The sequence below is a fragment of the Alosa sapidissima genome, chromosome 3 (assembly GCF_018492685.1).
Source record: "Alosa sapidissima isolate fAloSap1 chromosome 3, fAloSap1.pri, whole genome shotgun sequence".
Taxonomy (NCBI): Eukaryota; Metazoa; Chordata; class Actinopteri; order Clupeiformes; family Clupeidae; genus Alosa; species Alosa sapidissima.
The window spans coordinates 9,087,664-9,105,631 of NC_055959.1; the positions used below are offsets into that span (position 1 = coordinate 9,087,664).

Here is a 17,968-nt window from a genome sequence, read left to right on the forward strand (position 1 = left end):
ACCTACACCTTATCCTTAAATTTATGTCCAAATCATTGACTGTATACAGTCAGTCACTGTCAATAAGATGACTGCATACAGTCAATGGTCCAATGTAATGTTTCAGCATTTACAGACATTTTAATGAATCATTCTATGTTAGCGGAAAATATGCAAAAAAAATATCAAACACAGACAGATTTATTTACATTTATTTACCAATTCAACAGAAATAGTTATGTAAAATACAGCTTAATTTAAGAAAGGAAATCAAATTTCAATGGCATAGAGATGCAAACCCAACTATAAACTTGATTTAAATTCTATGTCCAATATTTGTTTTTTTACATTAAATCATGTTTTGGACAGTCCTGCTTAATTGCCCTGGGGGCATGTTGTCCGTGTGTGTCCAGGCTGATGGCATATCCCACAAGTCCTGGGTCTCTTAGCCCCCGGGGCTTTTGTCGAATGAGGTCCTGTCTTTCTTCCCCTTCTTTCTGTTTCTCCATTGTTGAATCCTCTTGAGACTGATGGAGAGATTTAGAGGGGAACATTTTAACAATACATGCCACAGCCCACAGTATGTCAATATTGTGAAATACAGAAAATGTTGCTAATACTAGAAATGTTATAAAGAGGAAAAAACGCACGCACATCCCGATCTAATCCTGGGTGCTGGACAAAACACTTACGATGAGAGAGAGGGGAAAAAAAGTCCGCAACACCAGTATATGCTCCCAAGTTATAGTTTAATTACCGGTAATTAAACTATAACTTGGGAGCATATACTGGTGTTGCGGACTTTTTTTCCCCTCTCTCCCAATACTAGAAATGTTAAAAATATATTCATATATATTATATATGTACATTGTATTTATATGTGTATTTATATTTTAAACGGTACGAGTCAAACTAGTGTTTTATCAAGGGTGGAGTACTCGAGTATCATACCTGATGGTGGGACGTTCTCGTCAGCCCACTGGAAGAAGCCACACTGCTGCTCGCGCGGTTTCCCACAGGTGTGAAACATGCGCCCTTTATTGGGCCCATCCTTCATCACTGTTCTGGTAACGGCCGCTTCATTACAGTTACACATGGTCTCGTCTCCGTTTCCACCACCAGACCCTCCGTTCATGAACCCTTGGTTTGTGTTGCCAAACCCAAGAGATGGCCTGGGAGGCTGAGGGGTTGGTCGAGGAGGCTGGTTTCTCCCTGTGGTCTGCCCTAGCCCCTGGTCATTCGGCTGGTCTGCCCACAGGAAGAAATTACAGTTGCCCGAGTTGCACTTGTAGAACTGCCGACCCTGATTGGGACCTTCCTTGCGCACGGTGAGGAGAAGGGCATCCTGACCACAGTTGCACACCGTGGCGTTGTTTTGGACAGCGGCAGGTGGCTGGCTCGACCAGACAGGTGCAGGGGGAGGTGGAGCAGACGGCCTGCCACTCTCAGCCCGAGGCCTTGGGGCGGGAGGTCTACTGCTGTCAGCCCTGGGCCTTGGACCTGGGTTGGCTCTGGGCTGAGACTGCTGACGTGGGGTGGCACTGAAACTGGATTGACTGGCTTGTCCTCCTCCTCCTCCTCCTCCTCCTCCTGGCCTCAGGTACTTCAGATTCAGCACCTCTCTCAAAGTCTCATCACATCCACCGATGCAACCCACAAATTCTAAGGGCATCATGGGAGGAAGGCTTCCCCTCTTGAATTTCAACTTCAACCTACAAACACATAGAACATATTACTTTGCACAGTCTTTTAAGTGACAGATTTTTAGTGATGATGATGAATTGTTACTGAAATTAACTACACATAATTTTGAACTATACCCTTCAGAATCTTGTTTTGTATACTACTCCACACAAGTCAGCTAAATGTGTAAATATACATATGTGAATGAAAGGTAAATGATTAAGCATAAAAGTGAACCCATACATGTGCACAGGATGAGGTCGGCAAGTTGGACAGATGCTGTCGTCTCTTCTGACCTCCAGCACAGAGTCTGGGAACCACACGGCTGACTTGCAGGCGGGGTATCCTGTACATGACAGAAATTTCCTGCAAGGGGAAGTGAGTGAGGGAGACAGATAAACATTCACAACATCACAATGGATACTAAATAAAGGGCAGTAATGTTTTAATGTCAGGCCAATACTGCCTATATGTGCCATAGTAGACTACTTGCCAGAATCTAACTCAATATACTTTACCATCTGTCTCTCTCAATAGACCAGGGTGCTCATGTACGAAGCTTGCGTACGCACAGAAATGTTGCGTACGCCATCTTTCATGCTCATGGTCGAATGTATCAAGAGTAAATTAATGTGAGAATGAGCATTTCTCCTGGGTTTCTCCACGCCAAATCCCCATCAAACCCTGTTATGCAAACCCTGTCACCTACTTGCAGACTGACCAATGAATCTGCCACAGTGTCTGACCCTATAGCCACTGCCACTCTCTGCCACTCACATTTTTCATCACTTTTTTTTCATTTGCTGATTTTGGAGGTTGCAGGTTCGAATACGGATGGATCCACAAATGAGGCCATTTTCTTGAGTGGCCTTCTAGTTCTTGAATTTCCCCTGGGGATCAATAAAGTATCTATCTATCTATCTATCTATCTATCTAGTTAGTATATTAAAATTAGTGTGATTGAGGGAGGAGAGAGGGTGGAGTGTAGTGCTCGTGCATATGTGCTTAATTTCACGTTATTTGGGATGTACAAAGAAAAGCTGCCTGGAATGCTGCATATGCACAGTTACATATATCAGATTTCTTTTGTGCGTACGCTACTTTCCTGGTTTGCATGTACGCAATGTTTTGGTATGAATTCTTCGCAAGTTTTTGTACATGAGGCCCATGATCTTTTTTGGTTTCGTGGGGGGTTGTCTTACGTGGTGCTGTCCTTCTTCTGTTTCAGGACCATGTCTCGATTGCAGCTGGGACACTTCCGCACAGGCATGGGCAGCTCTATCTCCTGCTCTTGCTCTGTGTACTCCTGTGCCTGGCCTAGGTAACTTGACAGAGCCTCATCCAACCTGCCAGGGCAACAGGAGAGTAATAGTAACAACCATATGGCCATGAAAAACATAGACAACTAGAGAGGTGCTCAGACAGCGCAGACTTCCACTGAGGCCAAATGCTATAACTAGAGTGGCTCTAGGCCAGAGCATTTAATGGGTTCATCTTATGCTGCATCTTTCCATCAAGTTTCATGAAAGACGAGTAGTTGTCATATTGCTCCAATGTACAACTAATCAGGAGCTGGCTAACAATAGCTTGATGTACGCAACCAAAACAAATCAAAACTTACAAATATTCTTCAGTTACAGCATGTCATTAACTCTTTTCAGATAGACTGTTCTGCTCCACTGCTCTTCCTACAGAAAACAATACCAGGAGGCATTTTAAGGGTGCTGACTGTGGAACTCACTTCTTTGCCTTCTGTACAGATTCGATGAACACAGCCTTGTATTTGGCTACATGATGTCGCAGGACAGAGGCTTTATCTTTCCTTCCCTCAGAGACCAGTTTAAGGTCCGCTTCCAGCTCTGCTCTCAAGTCCGGCTTGGACATCTCATAGCCCATGGAGTTGTAACCTGCAAGTTATAAAGGAAATGCTATGAATCCATCAAGGGAGAGGGGAGAGAAGACACCTGGGTAGTTCACACAAAACTAAAAATATCAGATTTTTACAGTATTTGCTCTACGTCCTACAGATACTGTGTGACACTAAACTCAACACAAAGAATTTTGGCAGACACAAGCATGCTCTAACGAGAGGTCATTTGTGAATCATCTTTGCCAAAGTTTTATAACACAACAATATTTAAGTGCACGTGACCCTTAATCTAGTGTAGCTGTTGTAGTAGTACATAACAAATGCAGAACAACCTTAGTGCCATTTACTGGTATTACATTTGTGTTTCCAAAAACAATGTAGAACAGAAAGGGCTGACCTTCCACCAGGCCCATGCCAAGCTCCCCTGGGAGAAACCTTTGGTCTGCAGTCAGTCCAACATACATTCGGCTTTTAATGGTCTCGATGTGATCAGCATGTGTGGCATCGGTGCCTAGAAGATAAAGTCATTAACACTTGTCTATCACATTATTCACACTTGATTCTCAAGCACTTCATGAACACATTCAGGTACTCTCTGCATTTCATTTTCTTGCAATTAGTCGTACCAATGCCATGTTTTTCCATGAGGGAAATGAGGTCAGCTTCTGTCAGCAGTTGTGGTGGGCTCGTCTGTCCATCAACCATCTCTATGGCCGATGGCTGAAACTGAGACCCCTGTTCATAGACTGGAATTATCTAGGGCAGAAACACACATGAGTAAATACACACGGATCATTCCATGTTAAATCAGATACGGTTGTTGCTGCACCATATCAGATTTTGTTCAAACTTTCTCTATATCATAAATGGTTCCCAAACCAAGGTCTGCAAAATATTTCTGTTCAAATCTTAAGTTGTCTTATACACACTCAGTGCTGTGGTAAAGGATGTCCATGCTCTCAAATGACAGGAATTTACTTAAACTAACAGTAACATTTTATGTAATTTATAACAGAATACAGCAGGTTGTTCACCAGATTACCTGTCTGTATGTATGTATTTGCCTACCTTTGTGTACCATTTATCATAGGGGTAAACATCCAGATAGTTCCGGGCGATGATCATAAGGCCACTTGCAGAGAATTTCTCCTCAGCTATATCAATATCAACTGTGGTTTCCTGTCCCTGGGCATCCTGGGAGCAACAAGCCAGGAAATGGCGGACTATGAACTCATACAGACGTTTTTCGTTGCCCTGTTTCAACAAAAAAGAAAGTGTAAGTAGTGTAAAACAAGGCTATCTAATTTGTGAGAATACAACAAATTATAAATTGGCTACATCTCTGATTGAAAGCACATTTTTCCCATATATTTACATTTTACATGTATTCATTTAGCAGACACTGTTGTCCAAAGTGACTTACATATGTCAACTATATTACAAGGGATTACATTGTCCCCAGAGCAACATGGGGTTAAGTGCCTTGCTCAAGGGCACAGCGGTGGAAGCTGGGAATTGAACCCACAACTTCTAAGGCTACTGCACGCTAGCCCTAGCCTGGCGAGCCAGACCCACATTAAAATGTAGGGTCTGGGCACTCACTGTTCGCAGTGCTCAGTCCGAGGGGCGGGATAATCAATTGTCTTTCAAATTCCCTCTGCACGCAATAGGACGCAATAGGACATTTGTTTTCAAGTAGCAGGGAATTCAAGCCAAACCGTTGCAACTCTGCCATCAATCATTATGTTAAGCCCACCAAACGACTCTATACACGATTTCAATGCCTGATTAAGTTTCGATTTCTGGAGCTCACAAGCCAACGGAGAGTTGCTAGACTAGCCCTGGCAGCAAATGTAATAGGGGCGCGTCTAGATTTCTAGGCTACGCTAGCCCAGCTACTTAACAACTACACTACCACCACCCTGTGCATATAAAGTGAATTATTCTCACTACACTACAATGCACTTCATCAACTACAGCAGCAATTATGTTTAATTCTGCACAGTCACCTGCAGGCTGTTGGTGTATTTGGTGGGGTGAATGGGGGGATGGGCTTGATCAGATTTGTTTCCATTTCGAGGAGTGGGCCCACCCCTATCCAGAATGCCCTGTGCAAATGCCCCCCACTCATTGTCCTGAGTCTGTTGCTGTACCAGGGAGGTCAAGTTGAGGTCTTTTGGGAAGATGTTGGTCTCAGTGCGGGGATAGCTGATAAGCCTGATGGGAGGGGGAAGAGGGGTTATTAGTTAATGCTTTCCATTCATGTTCATGTTGCCACCAGCTCTGTAAAACACAGCCTACAGACTTACCCTTGAGTGTAAAGTTTTTCCGCTATTTTCATGGTTTCTTTCGCATTGATCCTCAATTTGCGTGAGGCCGCTTTCTCGAGTTCCTGAAAATATACATGAAAATCAAGAATGTACCTCCAAGGGGCTGTTTGGGAGCTGTTATGTTTTTGAGTACTCATACTTACAACAGTGTCAAGAGGCTGTGGTCTCCATTTACTTTTGGGTTTACTTGTGACAGCAACCACAGTGGCAGTGGGATCCTAAGATAAAATAGGGAGAGAAAATAAAATCACACTCAGATGATATTGTCACAACAGTTTATGGCACCAAAATCATTAGAATAAATTCCTGTTCAAACTTCAAGCACATTTTTCTTTGACTTTTTGGAACATTGCATTACTCTTTCACTATGACAGACCCACCTCCATGCAAATCTGATAGAGTACAAGGCAGGCAGTATGGCTGAAGAGACGATGCCTTTTCCAAACAAATTCTACCATTTCCTCCTCATTTGGTTCATGGAGAACTGAAAATACAGAACCTCATTCATTTCAGAGTAAACAATAATGAAATGATCCATATGTTCCCGTGCAGAGCAAGACATATACACCTTTGTCTGCAAGACAAGATGTAACTGTCAGTCATTCCCAGAATCATATTGATCGATTGTTAATGAGTTCTTCATCAGCGGCACAGTGTCTGGTCTCAAACTAAATATAAACTGCTTATTAGACATGACCTCTCTAAGAACACACACTGTTAATATGACCACACTGCATTCTTTCTTTTTATGAGTGTCAGGTAAATGAAAGCCATTCAATTTACACCATGCATTGCCGTATATTAGTAACCCACTTACTCACCATGCTCTATCTGTTGACAATGCAAATTTACCTTTGATCTTAAAGAAGGTCTCAGGGATGAAAGCTTGGATAGATTTGAACCGCTCCACCACAAATCCCAGTGTAGGAAACTGGCAGCTTCCATAGCTTATGAGCTGATTGGCCAGAGATTCTGGGAAGATCTTCTGTAAGCGCATAGTCTGAAACCTCGTAAATGCTGCTCCTGGAGAAATATTCATTAATATCACAGTGTTAAGAATTTCAGATATACTTTTAGATAGTCAAATACATCACACAAAACATGCATAATGTTTTGTTGTGCCTTAATTACCAATATCAAAACAATTCAATGAACAAAAACTATTTACCAATTCGCAAATCTAGCTCTTGTCTGACATCCACTGCATCACTGATGTTGACATTTGGCTCTGTCAGTGTCTCACATGCTCTCCTGATAGAGTTTGGTGTGATTTCAGAAAAATGGGCTCGAAACACTTGGATGTTTGGCTTGACTGTAAGAGAGTTATAATGGAGGATTACATTTTGTATTGAAACCTTTGTTTTCACTCACCATTTTCAAATCATTAAGTATACCGTATTTTCCGGACTATAAGTCGCTCCTCAGTATAAGTCACATCAGTCAAAAAATGAGTCATGAACAGGAAAAAAACATAAATAAGTCGCAGCGGACTATAAGTCACATTTATTTAGAAAAGTATTTCACAAAATCCAAAACCAAAAACAGAGACTATGTAACTGGATTATTGAGACCAAAAAGATGAATGAAGACGAAGGAGTGAAGGCAGCCAAGAGGAGGGCAGGAAGGTAATTGCAAAGCAAAAGATTCACTGAAAGAAAATGCCATGTGGTACACCAAAATGTATTTAAAATGAGAATACAATGCAATCAAGCATTTTGGGCGATGTGGAGTCACAAGATGGCAGCAGATTAAATGCTCACGAGAGAGAAAAAGATGCAGTTTGACTGAAGCAAGCCAGGCGATCGGGCCTATTGGCCTACGGTAATTGTAAAGCAAAAGATTCACTGAACAAAAATGCTGATATTGATACATGAAAATGTAGCTAAAAATGTGGAGAATGCAATGCAATCGAGCATTTTGGACGATGTGGAGTTACAAGCCGGCAGCAGATTAAAGGCTTGAGAGAGAAAAAGATGTGGTTTTAAAAGGACGTGCAGACCGAAGCTGCAGCAAGCAGGTGATATTTAGAAATGTATTTCACAAAATCCAAGACTAAGAACAGACAGACTACAGCGGGGAAAATAAGTATTGAACACGTCAACATTTTTTTCAGTAAGTATACTTCCAGTGAGGCTATTCGCATGACATTTTCACGGACATTAGTATTAACTTAGGTAATCCACACATATATAAAAATCCAAACATCAATGTCTAAAAGTAGAGTTATGAGTAAAAAAGTGGAATGGCACAGGGAAAAAGTATTGAACACGCTAGGAAAAAGCAGTACACAAAGGCAAGGAATGGCAAGGAACAAACTGGAATCTATAAGTAGTTAGAGAAATTATCCCTCCTATCTGTGCAAATTGATAAAAGCTGGGTTAGTACATACTGGTGGGCTATAAAAAGGTTTTTTGTTACCAAGGTGTCACACAAGAAACATTTCATGATGGGTAAAAGCAAAGAGCCCTCCCAAGACCTTTGCAACCTTATTGTTGCAAAACATATCAATGGAACTGGTTACAGATGCACTTCAAAACTTCTGAATCATCCAGCAAGCAGTATTAGAGCCATTATCTGCAAGTGGAAGGACCATCACTGCATCATCAACTGGCCATGCACAGAATCTCCTTGCAAGATTTCTAAACCAGGAAGTCAGAAGGATAGTCAGAAGAGTAGCCCAAGATCCAAGGACCACTCAGAGAAAGCTCCAGAAAGACTTGGAGGCAGCAGGTACAATTGTTACAGAGAAAATCATAGGTAATACATTCCACCACCATGGCCTCTATGCACGCTCATCCCGCATGACTCTATTGCTGAAGAAAAACATGTAAAACCTTGTTGAAAGTTTGCTACACAACATTTCGACAATCCTATGAAATACTGAGAGAATGTATTCTGGTCTGGTGAGGGCAAAATTGAACTTTTCAGATGTCTACATACACACCAAATTTGGAAAAGAAATGGCACTGTGCATCACCCTAAAAATACCATACCAACAATGAGGTTTGGAGGTTGTGGGATCATGTTGTGGGCTGTTTTTCATCTCATGGTACTAGCAGACTTCATTCAGTTGAAGGAATGATGAATGGAGTCATTTTGTTCTGGGAGAATCTTTACATCCACCAGGATGATGAGGATGAGACGTGGCTAGACCTTCCAGCAGGACAATGATCCAAACCATTCAGCAAAGGAAACTCTCAATTGGTTTCAGAGAAAGGAAATCTAGGCCCTGACTTCAGCCAGAATACTGTGACTGATTAGTTTTCGTCATGCAGGAAATGCCTTGAAGCTGTCATTACGAATAAAGGCTTTTCCACAAAGTGGAAGAAATTTCAGCAGGCGTGTTCAATACTTTTTTCCTGTGTCATTCCACTTTATTACACATAACTCTACCTATGGACTTTAATGTTTGGATTTTTTTATATGGGTGGATTACTATTATTAATAGTAATGTCTGGTGAAAATTTCATGCAAATAGCCTCATTGGAAGTATACTTACTGAAAAAAAATGTTGACGTGTTCAATACTTATTTTCCCCGCTGTATGTCAGACAGAGGCCAAAAATATTGAGAATTCTACAGGGAATGTTGAAGATGAAGGAGTGAATAGTGGCAAGAGGCAAGCCGAAGGCTGCTGACAAGGGCCCGACGCTATTGTAAAGCAATTTACAAAAGATTTACTGAACAAAAATGCTGATGTGGTACATGAAAATTTAGCTAGAAATGTGAAGAATGCAATGCAATCAAGCATTTTGGACGATATTTTGGCACAAGCTGACAACAGAACAAATGCTCGCTGGCCACCTCTGAGAGAGCGAGAGAAAAAAAGATGCGCATTTAAAACCAGGGCCTAAATTTCAGCGCGGGATTGCGGGTATTGCGCATAAATTATTACGTATTGAGCATACTAATAAAAGTCCCGGAACTCTAGCCATCATAGTGCGAGAAATTCCCACACATTTTACAGCGCTGTCTGACGTTAATCTAATAATGGAGCGGCCTGAATGCGGGACTATTGACTGGACGGACCAACTCTGACTTCAATTGAACCCCATGCAGAGACACACACACACACACACATAATTTTTTTAATTATGCATGATTTACTTTTTTTTTTTAATAAAATTCGTAGGCTGATGCCTGGCAGCAACAATTGTGTTTAAATGTAGGTTATTGCTTCAGCCTCTAGCTCAGAAAGGGGCTGCGTGCGACTGGTAGCTTGAGAGCAACGTGTTGGAGACTCATGGTGTAGGATGATGACTTGAGCAAAATTATACTGGCTTTTATTTGTCCGAATCTGAGGGCTGGCTATAAATAGAATCCCGGCCATAATTTGAGCATTTAAGTATGCACGTGTGTTTCAGGCATAGCAAGCACTAATCTCTGACTGAAAGTGCACAGGACTTGTGCATTTGAGAGCGCTCTCTCGAAGCTGTAGACGGTAATGTTTCATGTAGGGTTCATGTCAGTTAATATAAATTAACATTTAAAAACATGTTCAATTCTATAATTTTTTTCATATATAAGTCGCACCTGACTATAAGTCGCAGGACCATCCAAACTATGAAAAAAAGTGCGACTTATAGTTCGGAAAATACGGTAAGTATAGTATATAAGTATATATACTCTTTTGATCCCGTGAGGGAAATTTGGTCTCTGCATTTATCACAATCCGTGAATTAGTGAAACATACTTCTTGAATTTCCCCTTGAGGATCAATAAAGTATCTATCTATCTATCTATCTATCTATCTATCTATCTATCTATCTATCTACTCAGCACACAGTGAACACACAGTGAGCTGAAGCACACAGTAATCCCGGCGCAGTGAGCTGCCTGCAACAACAGCGGCGCTGGGGGGGCAGTGAGGGGTTAGGTGCCTTGTTCAGGGCACTTCAGCCGCCTTCTACTGGTTGGGGTTCCCTCCGGTTCCAAGTCCGAAGCGCTAACCAGTAGGCCACGGCTGCCCATCATTTGTTTTATTCAATCATTCAGATTGTACAAGCATAGATCAGTTCTGGTTCATAGGTCAGACCATATTTACATGATACTGGAAAAACACTCACCTGCTTTGCAAACATCAATGACCTCAAAGCCAATGTTTTCTCCCTCTCTGTCACAATCTGTCCATATGATTAGGGCCTGGCATTGTCGAACCTCTCTCTCTAGAGTCCTCTATATGTAAACACAATAAAGATACCCAAGAAAGTTAATTTGGCACACTATATTATGACATGTGCAATTTTTGTTAAAACCTGACTTATACCTTTATTTGTATGAAGTTTTCTGGGCAATACTTTTCAACCTCAGCTTCAAACAATAAAACTGGATTACAACTGTGCCTGTAAAATGACAGGGGGACAGTTTACTGTATCTGTTGTTGGACACTGTACCGAGTCACTAGCTGACTAACCCTAAAACAACTCACCATTTTTGAAAAGGAGTTTTGAATTCCAAACCTAAGAGATGTCCAGACACTGAGGTCATGGTCACAGAGACATTCTGTAACAAGCCATGTACAATATAACCGTAAGTTGAAATATTGTAAGTAACATAAAGAATGTTTGGTATTTAGAGAACAACCTTACCTGTCCGAACAAGTTATACTCATACTCATACAACTTGTTGTACACGGATAATCCTTCTTTCTAAAAGTGTTCAAGTACACAGAGAGCGAAAACATGTTATAAACAAGAGGACGCTATATGAAGTGAAGATGCACACAAATCTGCCCATGATGGTGTCAATGACGGAACAAGACGGCCATGTACTTACCCTTCTTGCCCTTCCATTTGACATAATCTCAGATATCCCCTTGGCTGCATCGTTCTTCTCAGCAACGCACAGAACTTTCTTAATCTGAGTTCGTCTGATCATGTTTTCTGACCCTTGCTGACAAAATCGTCTCTGCACTAACAGTCTTCTCACTTGGAGCAGTGATCTATTGATAACATTAATTATCATACTCTACTTGCTGACAGTGCAAGTAGTTACATTCTTAAAGGCAATTACAATGTCCTTAAAAATCGCATAAAAATGCCTAACATGTATATTACAAACGTGTGTGGCTAACAAGCTAAGTTACCTTGTGTCCAAAAGCTCTAACGTTAGCTCCAGTAGTGAGCTAACGTTAGCTAACTTTAGCTAATTGTGGTTAGCCAGCTATCTGGCTACCACGTTAGGAAACAAAATCATCCGTTTCAAATATTCGTACTTTACTTGATGTACTACTTACAGACTACAAACGTGAATGGCAGGTTGTGATATGACGTTTATTTGGCTAGCCTGACGCTAGCCCGTAATTTTACAAATTCGGCGCCTATCAGCAATTGTCGTAATGTCCTACCGTAAAACTATTAAAAGGGCCGTAACATTGGTTCGTATTTCTCGTTTTCTGTGGTTACTAATTTTTCAGATTTAAACAGTTCAATTAATTTACGTAGATCTAATCTGCAATCGTTAACACATTCGTATCGACATATGAATAACACATTTTCACATTTTCCTATACTTCCTTGTTTAGATTCTGGTGTAGAATTAGTCACGTGAGAATGAACCACTGCCCACTCGCTTTAAATATGGCTGATGTCGCTTGATGCTGAATTGATATTGAGTTTTCATTATTACCACGGACTACATTTTCGGAGAAGGTCGCTCTGTTTCTCATCACTGGACGGCAAATATTATAGCGGGGTTTGTGATGTCTTCTTTGGATTTTACAAAAGGTTAGAGGTGTTGAAGCTAGTTTTGAATACTAGCAAAAAAATGTTACGTTACGTGTGTACAACCTTACTGACGTGAAATGCTCTTATGACAGTATGTAGCTAGCTGGCTAGTTACTGAGTGAATAACATTACTTTAAGACATGCCTTGGCATTCAATCGTATCGAATATGTCAGCAATTACGAACACAGTCTTAGCCCCTTGTTGTCTAGATATATCCTTATTTTAATTAATAATGCAACGTGACCGTCGCCCGACTGCTGTGTTGATGCACACTATAGCATACACACTGAAGGAGCTGTAGACGTGCAATTCTCCTAATGTCGTTCCGCACACTGGGAAAACATGATCGGCTCACCAGACGTGGTGGCTTTTACCAAAGAAGATGACTTTGGAGAGCTCTATCCGGATCCGTATGTCCTCCCAGAGGAGTTTTCCGTGCCTTTGTTTACCCATGCTACGAATCCATGGACGAAGACCACCTACGCTAAATTTTCCAAGGATTTTATCCTCATCTCCGAGTTCTCTGAACAAGTGGGTCCACAACCCCTGCTCACCATTCCAGATGACTCAAAAGTATGTGGAACATTTGACCTTAATTATTTCTCACTGCGCATCATGTCTGTGGACTACCAAGCTTCATTCGTTGGGCACCCTCCAGGGTCCAACTACCCAAAGCTCAATTTTGTGGAGGACTCTAAAGTGGTTCTGGGGGACTCAAAGGAGGGTGCCTTTGCCTATGTTCATCATCTGACCTTGTATGATCTGGAAGCTCGGGGCTTTGTCAGGCCATTCTGCATGGCGTACATCTCTGCAGATGAAAGAAAGATCATGCAGCAGTTTCAGAAGCTCTCCTCTGAGTTCTCTAAAGCCTCAGAGTGTTTGAAATGTGGGAACCGAAAAGCTTTTGCAAACGAACTGCTGAAGAAACTGAAAGATCTAGAGTATACCAGGTCAGTAGTCCACAAAGAGGCTGAGTTGCAAAAGATGAACAATGGCTGCTACTCCACACAGGCCATTGAGAAAGCTAATGAATTGGCTAATGTCGAAAAGTCCATATATGAACACAAAGACTTGTTGAGGCAGATCACGTCTTACCCCAGCAGAAAGAGGAAAGACCCTGAATGTGTTTCATTTGAACCAGAGAAACCCATCGACACGAGCGATGTAGACCTTGCACTCTCATCCATACCTTCTGACCTCGAAGACAAGACAGCAGCAGGAGACGAGGCTGACCAGAGACCGTCTTACATACCTCAACTCATCAAAGCAAAATCTGCTAAATGTTTTGACAAGCGACTGAAAACACTGGAGGAGCTTTGCGAATCCACTTTTTTCCATCAGACTATGGATCAACTGAAACTCATTGAACAGTCTTTCAGAGGGGATCTTTGCTACATATACACCAGTCAGATAGACCGAGCTTTGGTCCGGCGGCAGAAAGTAACCAATTTTCTCTTTGAGGAGGAAGAGGGATGGCAAGAAGAGGGACCCACAAAGCAGTATGAGGCAGCTGGTCTCCCTGTAGTGAACCAACCACCCTCGATGTCCGACATGTGTGCAGAACCGATGAGCCTGGAATCGTATTCATCCTGTGTGGACACCATTCAAATCAAAACAGAGCCTGAATTGGCAGAGGGCCCCCCAGAGTCCAGCCCCTCCGATTTCACTCAGGAAACCTCTGAGGAAGCCGCTGACACAGAAACAAAAGGGAGCTTCAGTAGTGACCGAAGCATAGAGGCTATAAGCCCAGGCAACCTACAGATGCAATATCAAGATACTGTAGAAGTGGGGACAAGCGCTGGCATTGAGGAATGTACTACCATAGCTGACAGTGCATTTTTGGACCAGGGTGCAGCTGACTCCTCCAGTCTATATTATGAAATGCCCTCTGTTCAAACTGGGACAGATGGAGGCGTCAGTACATTTCCTTTATTAGAAAATGACATGGCCATGAACCATGCTGCTGTCACGTACCAAACTGGAAGCATTGTTCAAGTGGATACTGCCTGCTGTATGGGGCAGGAGGGTTTCATCAGTGAGGAGCCCTTGTCCAAGCCGCCGCACGATGGCTGTGGGGACATGGTGGTGAAACATGAACCTCTGTCTTTGCTCCAGAGGGACCCTGCACTCCAGGGAGACTATGTTTTAGGTGAGCCTGCCTTAGAAAGCCCTTGCACGGGACTGTCTCTCCCTGAGCTCAACTCAAACACACTCTCGGAGGAGATGGCCAGGATTAATGTCGAGGACGCCTCTGATACTACCAGCTACATGAGCACGTCCACCAGTTCGGACCGGGCACCGTCACCATTCTGCCATGGTGACCCAGTCACCCTGAAACAGAAGAAGAGGGCAGGGCAGAGCACCCTGAAATTCATCCGGCAATACCCCTTTGCGCAGCAAGCCATATTCTGCCTCCTGAGCGGACGGACTCTAGTGGTGTTAGGAGCCGAGGAAGGCACGGTGAGGAAGCTGGTCAACGCGTTGTCTATTTTTGTGCCCAACCTTGGGAAATATGGAGAAACTGTACAGCCTTGGCTCTCGACACCGTTTCAACTGACTGACCTACACAGATGGAAGCTCATTGGTCTTCAGAGGTAATGTAATGATTCAATTCCATAAGAAGTATGACCATTCAAAAAGAAACAGTTTTGCCAATCAAGATCCTCATTTGTTATGGTTGCATTGTTATTAACAGGTTTCTATGCACAGGTGGGTCTTAAAACCCACCTGTATTTATCATGCGGCTTGTTCGAGAATAAGAATATTATGTTTTATGTGATTATTTTTTCTTTTTTTGGCTCTGTAACTGAAGGCTTGTCTCTGTTGTAGGATGGCATCACCCACAGGATCCAGCATTCTCCACTCTCTGAGCCGCTATAGTCGTTACATAGGCATTCTGGACACTGACAACAAGACAATGCGGTGCCCTCCGTACAAAGGCACTCTGCTCGGCCACATGGCCGACCACAGGACTCAGATCAAGAGGGGAAGCACTTACTTCCTCCACGTCCAGAGCATGCTGACCCAGCTCACCGCCAAGGCATTTCTTTTCACGTTCTGCCACCACCTCCATCTCCCTGTCGGTTCGGAGGATGAAGACTCCGTCGTGGCGCGCAGGACTAGCTTTTTGCATCATCTGGGCTACAGCGAGGAGGAGAGCAAAATCGTTCACTTCTTAAGTGAGCTCATCAAACAGCATTACATTCAGGGGCCTTCCAAGGGAACCAGCCAATCAGTCTTGCGTTTTAATTACACCACCAGCTATTTGTACAAGATCTAATTTTGAATGTGTCCTTGTGCTCAATCGAGATGCTTGTGTTTACCCCCATCTTGAAATCAGGAGACCAAGAAATTGTGAGCGTGATTTTATTTAATTTGCATCCCATTTTAAAGGAGATATATTTACAGGTATTCCAGCAAAAAAAAAAAAAAAAACATGGCTGCTTTAAACAGTCAATCACCATAGTGATTTTGAGCATCTCTTTTACACTGTCATAAGTGTGTTATTTGCTGACCGGTTCACACTAATGCTTTTAATGTATGAAGCTTTCGGAGGGCTGTGCATTGGAGAGGAATGAGGAAAGGAGAGCAATGTTCTTCTGTGCTCTTGATGTGTCAGTTGTTTCACTGCACTCAGCAGCCGAAGTAACTAGCCCAGTACATTGCACTCACTATTGAAAGCACAAGTGGATAGAGTAGTGTTTCACTCTATTTATGTGTGTAATCAGTGGAATTTACGTCATGACTGACATTGACTTCCTGTGCCAATGGGAAAAACACAGGTCATGTAATGGTAATCTATGATCTCAGCAAGTCTTTTGGGAAGGACATTTGGTATGTTTCTGGTGGGGGGTGAACCATTTTCACAGCTGTCCAAGTCTGCACAAGCTTTTGCCTTTTTAACTACTCCTAACTGCTGTAATGGATATTTTAAATTTAAAGGTTATATTTTTTACAGCTTTCTTTTGAATGACCATTAAGTGAATTTATGCAGAGCAATGTTTTACAGATCACTATACTCACATGACACTCTTCTGATCAGCCTAAGATATTACTGTTGGCCTTACTTTTTCATACAGATATATAGTATGTCATCATAAATGGATATGAACTTCTATAAATATTTTAATTTTAAAAACAAATGGTTTACTGCCCAACAACAACAAAAAACTTAAGTCATCTTAGCTGTCACCTGATTTTGTTTTTATTTTTTTTTCCCCTCCATTTCTCTAATCATGTCTCCTTTTAAGAACAAAGCCATGCAGTACACCCTGATATGATGTTGAATCATACAAAACAAATTACTTACTCTTGAAATGTCAATAATTGATTATTGAAATGTATCATTGTAAACTCCATAGATCTCTACAACTATTCAATGGCACTGTGCAACATTAATTTCTGCTTTCTGATAAGGACCGAATTGGATTAGTGACAAAAAGCTGGGGAGGCACATGGACCCTCCTATCTCACTATGCCTATCAGTCCGGCCAGGGTTTAAGGCAAACAGAATAGGTTGAGTAACCAATTTACCCTCTGATGTAATCAGGATACAAAGGAACAGGTATGTTATGCATGAAATACATGAATAGGGTACATCTGTTACGCAAAATGTTGCATGTTTGGAGAAGCAACTTTTTCCAGTGGGGAAAAAGTACATTCCTGTTTCCATCGTACCTTATTGTCGTGAATATTCATCCAATGAAGCACTCACTGTTGAATTTGATAGTCGTTGTCCAAGAATTGTGACGTCAGCATGAGTACAGACATGGAATAATTGGTACATCATTATGCTGGATGTTTTGAGCTGATATTTTGTGAGGTAAATTTAGTTGTGGCCAGAAGTCAAGGCACTGTATGTAAATGTTTGCATTGGTTATGTTTCAATCGTACCATGGCTTAGGCTATTCGTTTTGACGCAATTACGACTATAGGACCACTAAAAGGACTATACAAGCATAAGTCTGAACAAAATTCACTAAGTGTTAAAAAGCCATACTAGTAAGCATGTCACATTTTTTTCTGCCATCTTTAATTTACCTTTTCCCCTATGTAGCCCATCCTTCATGCTGTTGCCTTGTATCCAAGTTGATGTTATGTTATGATTGTGAAAATATTGTGATTTTGAGTTGGAGATACTTGATATGTGAATCGTAAGCCTTGTATGTGTCCAGTGCGGGTTAAATAGTTACTCATTTTGTCTCAGTCCATGGATGTCTATTCCACTGTGAAATAATCAGTACTATCTACCAACTTTTCATTAAAAAACAAACCCGATTTACATTTCCTGTGCACAGCCAGTTCTTTGATATTGTATCTTGAGTGCTGTGTTAGTCATCAGATGAAATGAGGAAGGCAACATGCAATACAAATGGAACTTG

General features: G+C 41.9%; 2 protein-coding genes across 4 annotated transcripts; one reads left to right on the forward strand and one right to left on the reverse strand.

The window, feature by feature from the left end:
* Window positions 1–175: 175 nt before the first annotated feature.
* On the reverse strand, window positions 176–12,449 carry top3a (DNA topoisomerase III alpha). 3 transcript variants are annotated; one of them, XM_042084994.1, is made up of 20 exons: window positions 12,097–12,447; window positions 11,637–11,802; window positions 11,450–11,509; window positions 11,290–11,363; window positions 11,128–11,203; window positions 10,928–11,036; window positions 7,031–7,174; window positions 6,715–6,885; window positions 6,243–6,346; window positions 6,006–6,080; window positions 5,842–5,924; window positions 5,542–5,749; window positions 4,601–4,786; window positions 4,159–4,288; window positions 3,930–4,043; window positions 3,404–3,569; window positions 2,865–3,008; window positions 1,906–2,028; window positions 931–1,691; window positions 176–506 (listed from the first exon to the last, which is right to left on the reverse strand). In XM_042084994.1, exons 2-20 carry the CDS (start codon window positions 11,736–11,738, stop codon window positions 355–357), a joined length of 2,982 nt encoding a protein of 993 aa, XP_041940928.1. In that variant the 5' UTR covers window positions 11,739–11,802; window positions 12,097–12,447; the 3' UTR covers window positions 176–354. The 3 variants fall into 3 exon arrangements, with proteins under 3 accessions (XP_041940928.1, XP_041940927.1, XP_041940926.1); XM_042084993.1 differs by having other exon boundaries at window positions 11,947–12,447; XM_042084992.1 differs by having other exon boundaries at window positions 11,637–12,449.
* On the forward strand, window positions 12,420–17,868 carry smcr8a (Smith-Magenis syndrome chromosome region, candidate 8a). Its single transcript, XM_042084995.1, has 2 exons — window positions 12,420–15,181; window positions 15,417–17,868. The coding sequence occupies exons 1-2, from the start codon at window positions 12,930–12,932 to the stop codon at window positions 15,865–15,867; spliced, it is 2,703 nt and encodes a 900-aa protein (XP_041940929.1). The 5' UTR covers window positions 12,420–12,929; the 3' UTR covers window positions 15,868–17,868.
* The last annotated feature ends 100 nt before the right edge of the window (window positions 17,869–17,968 follow it).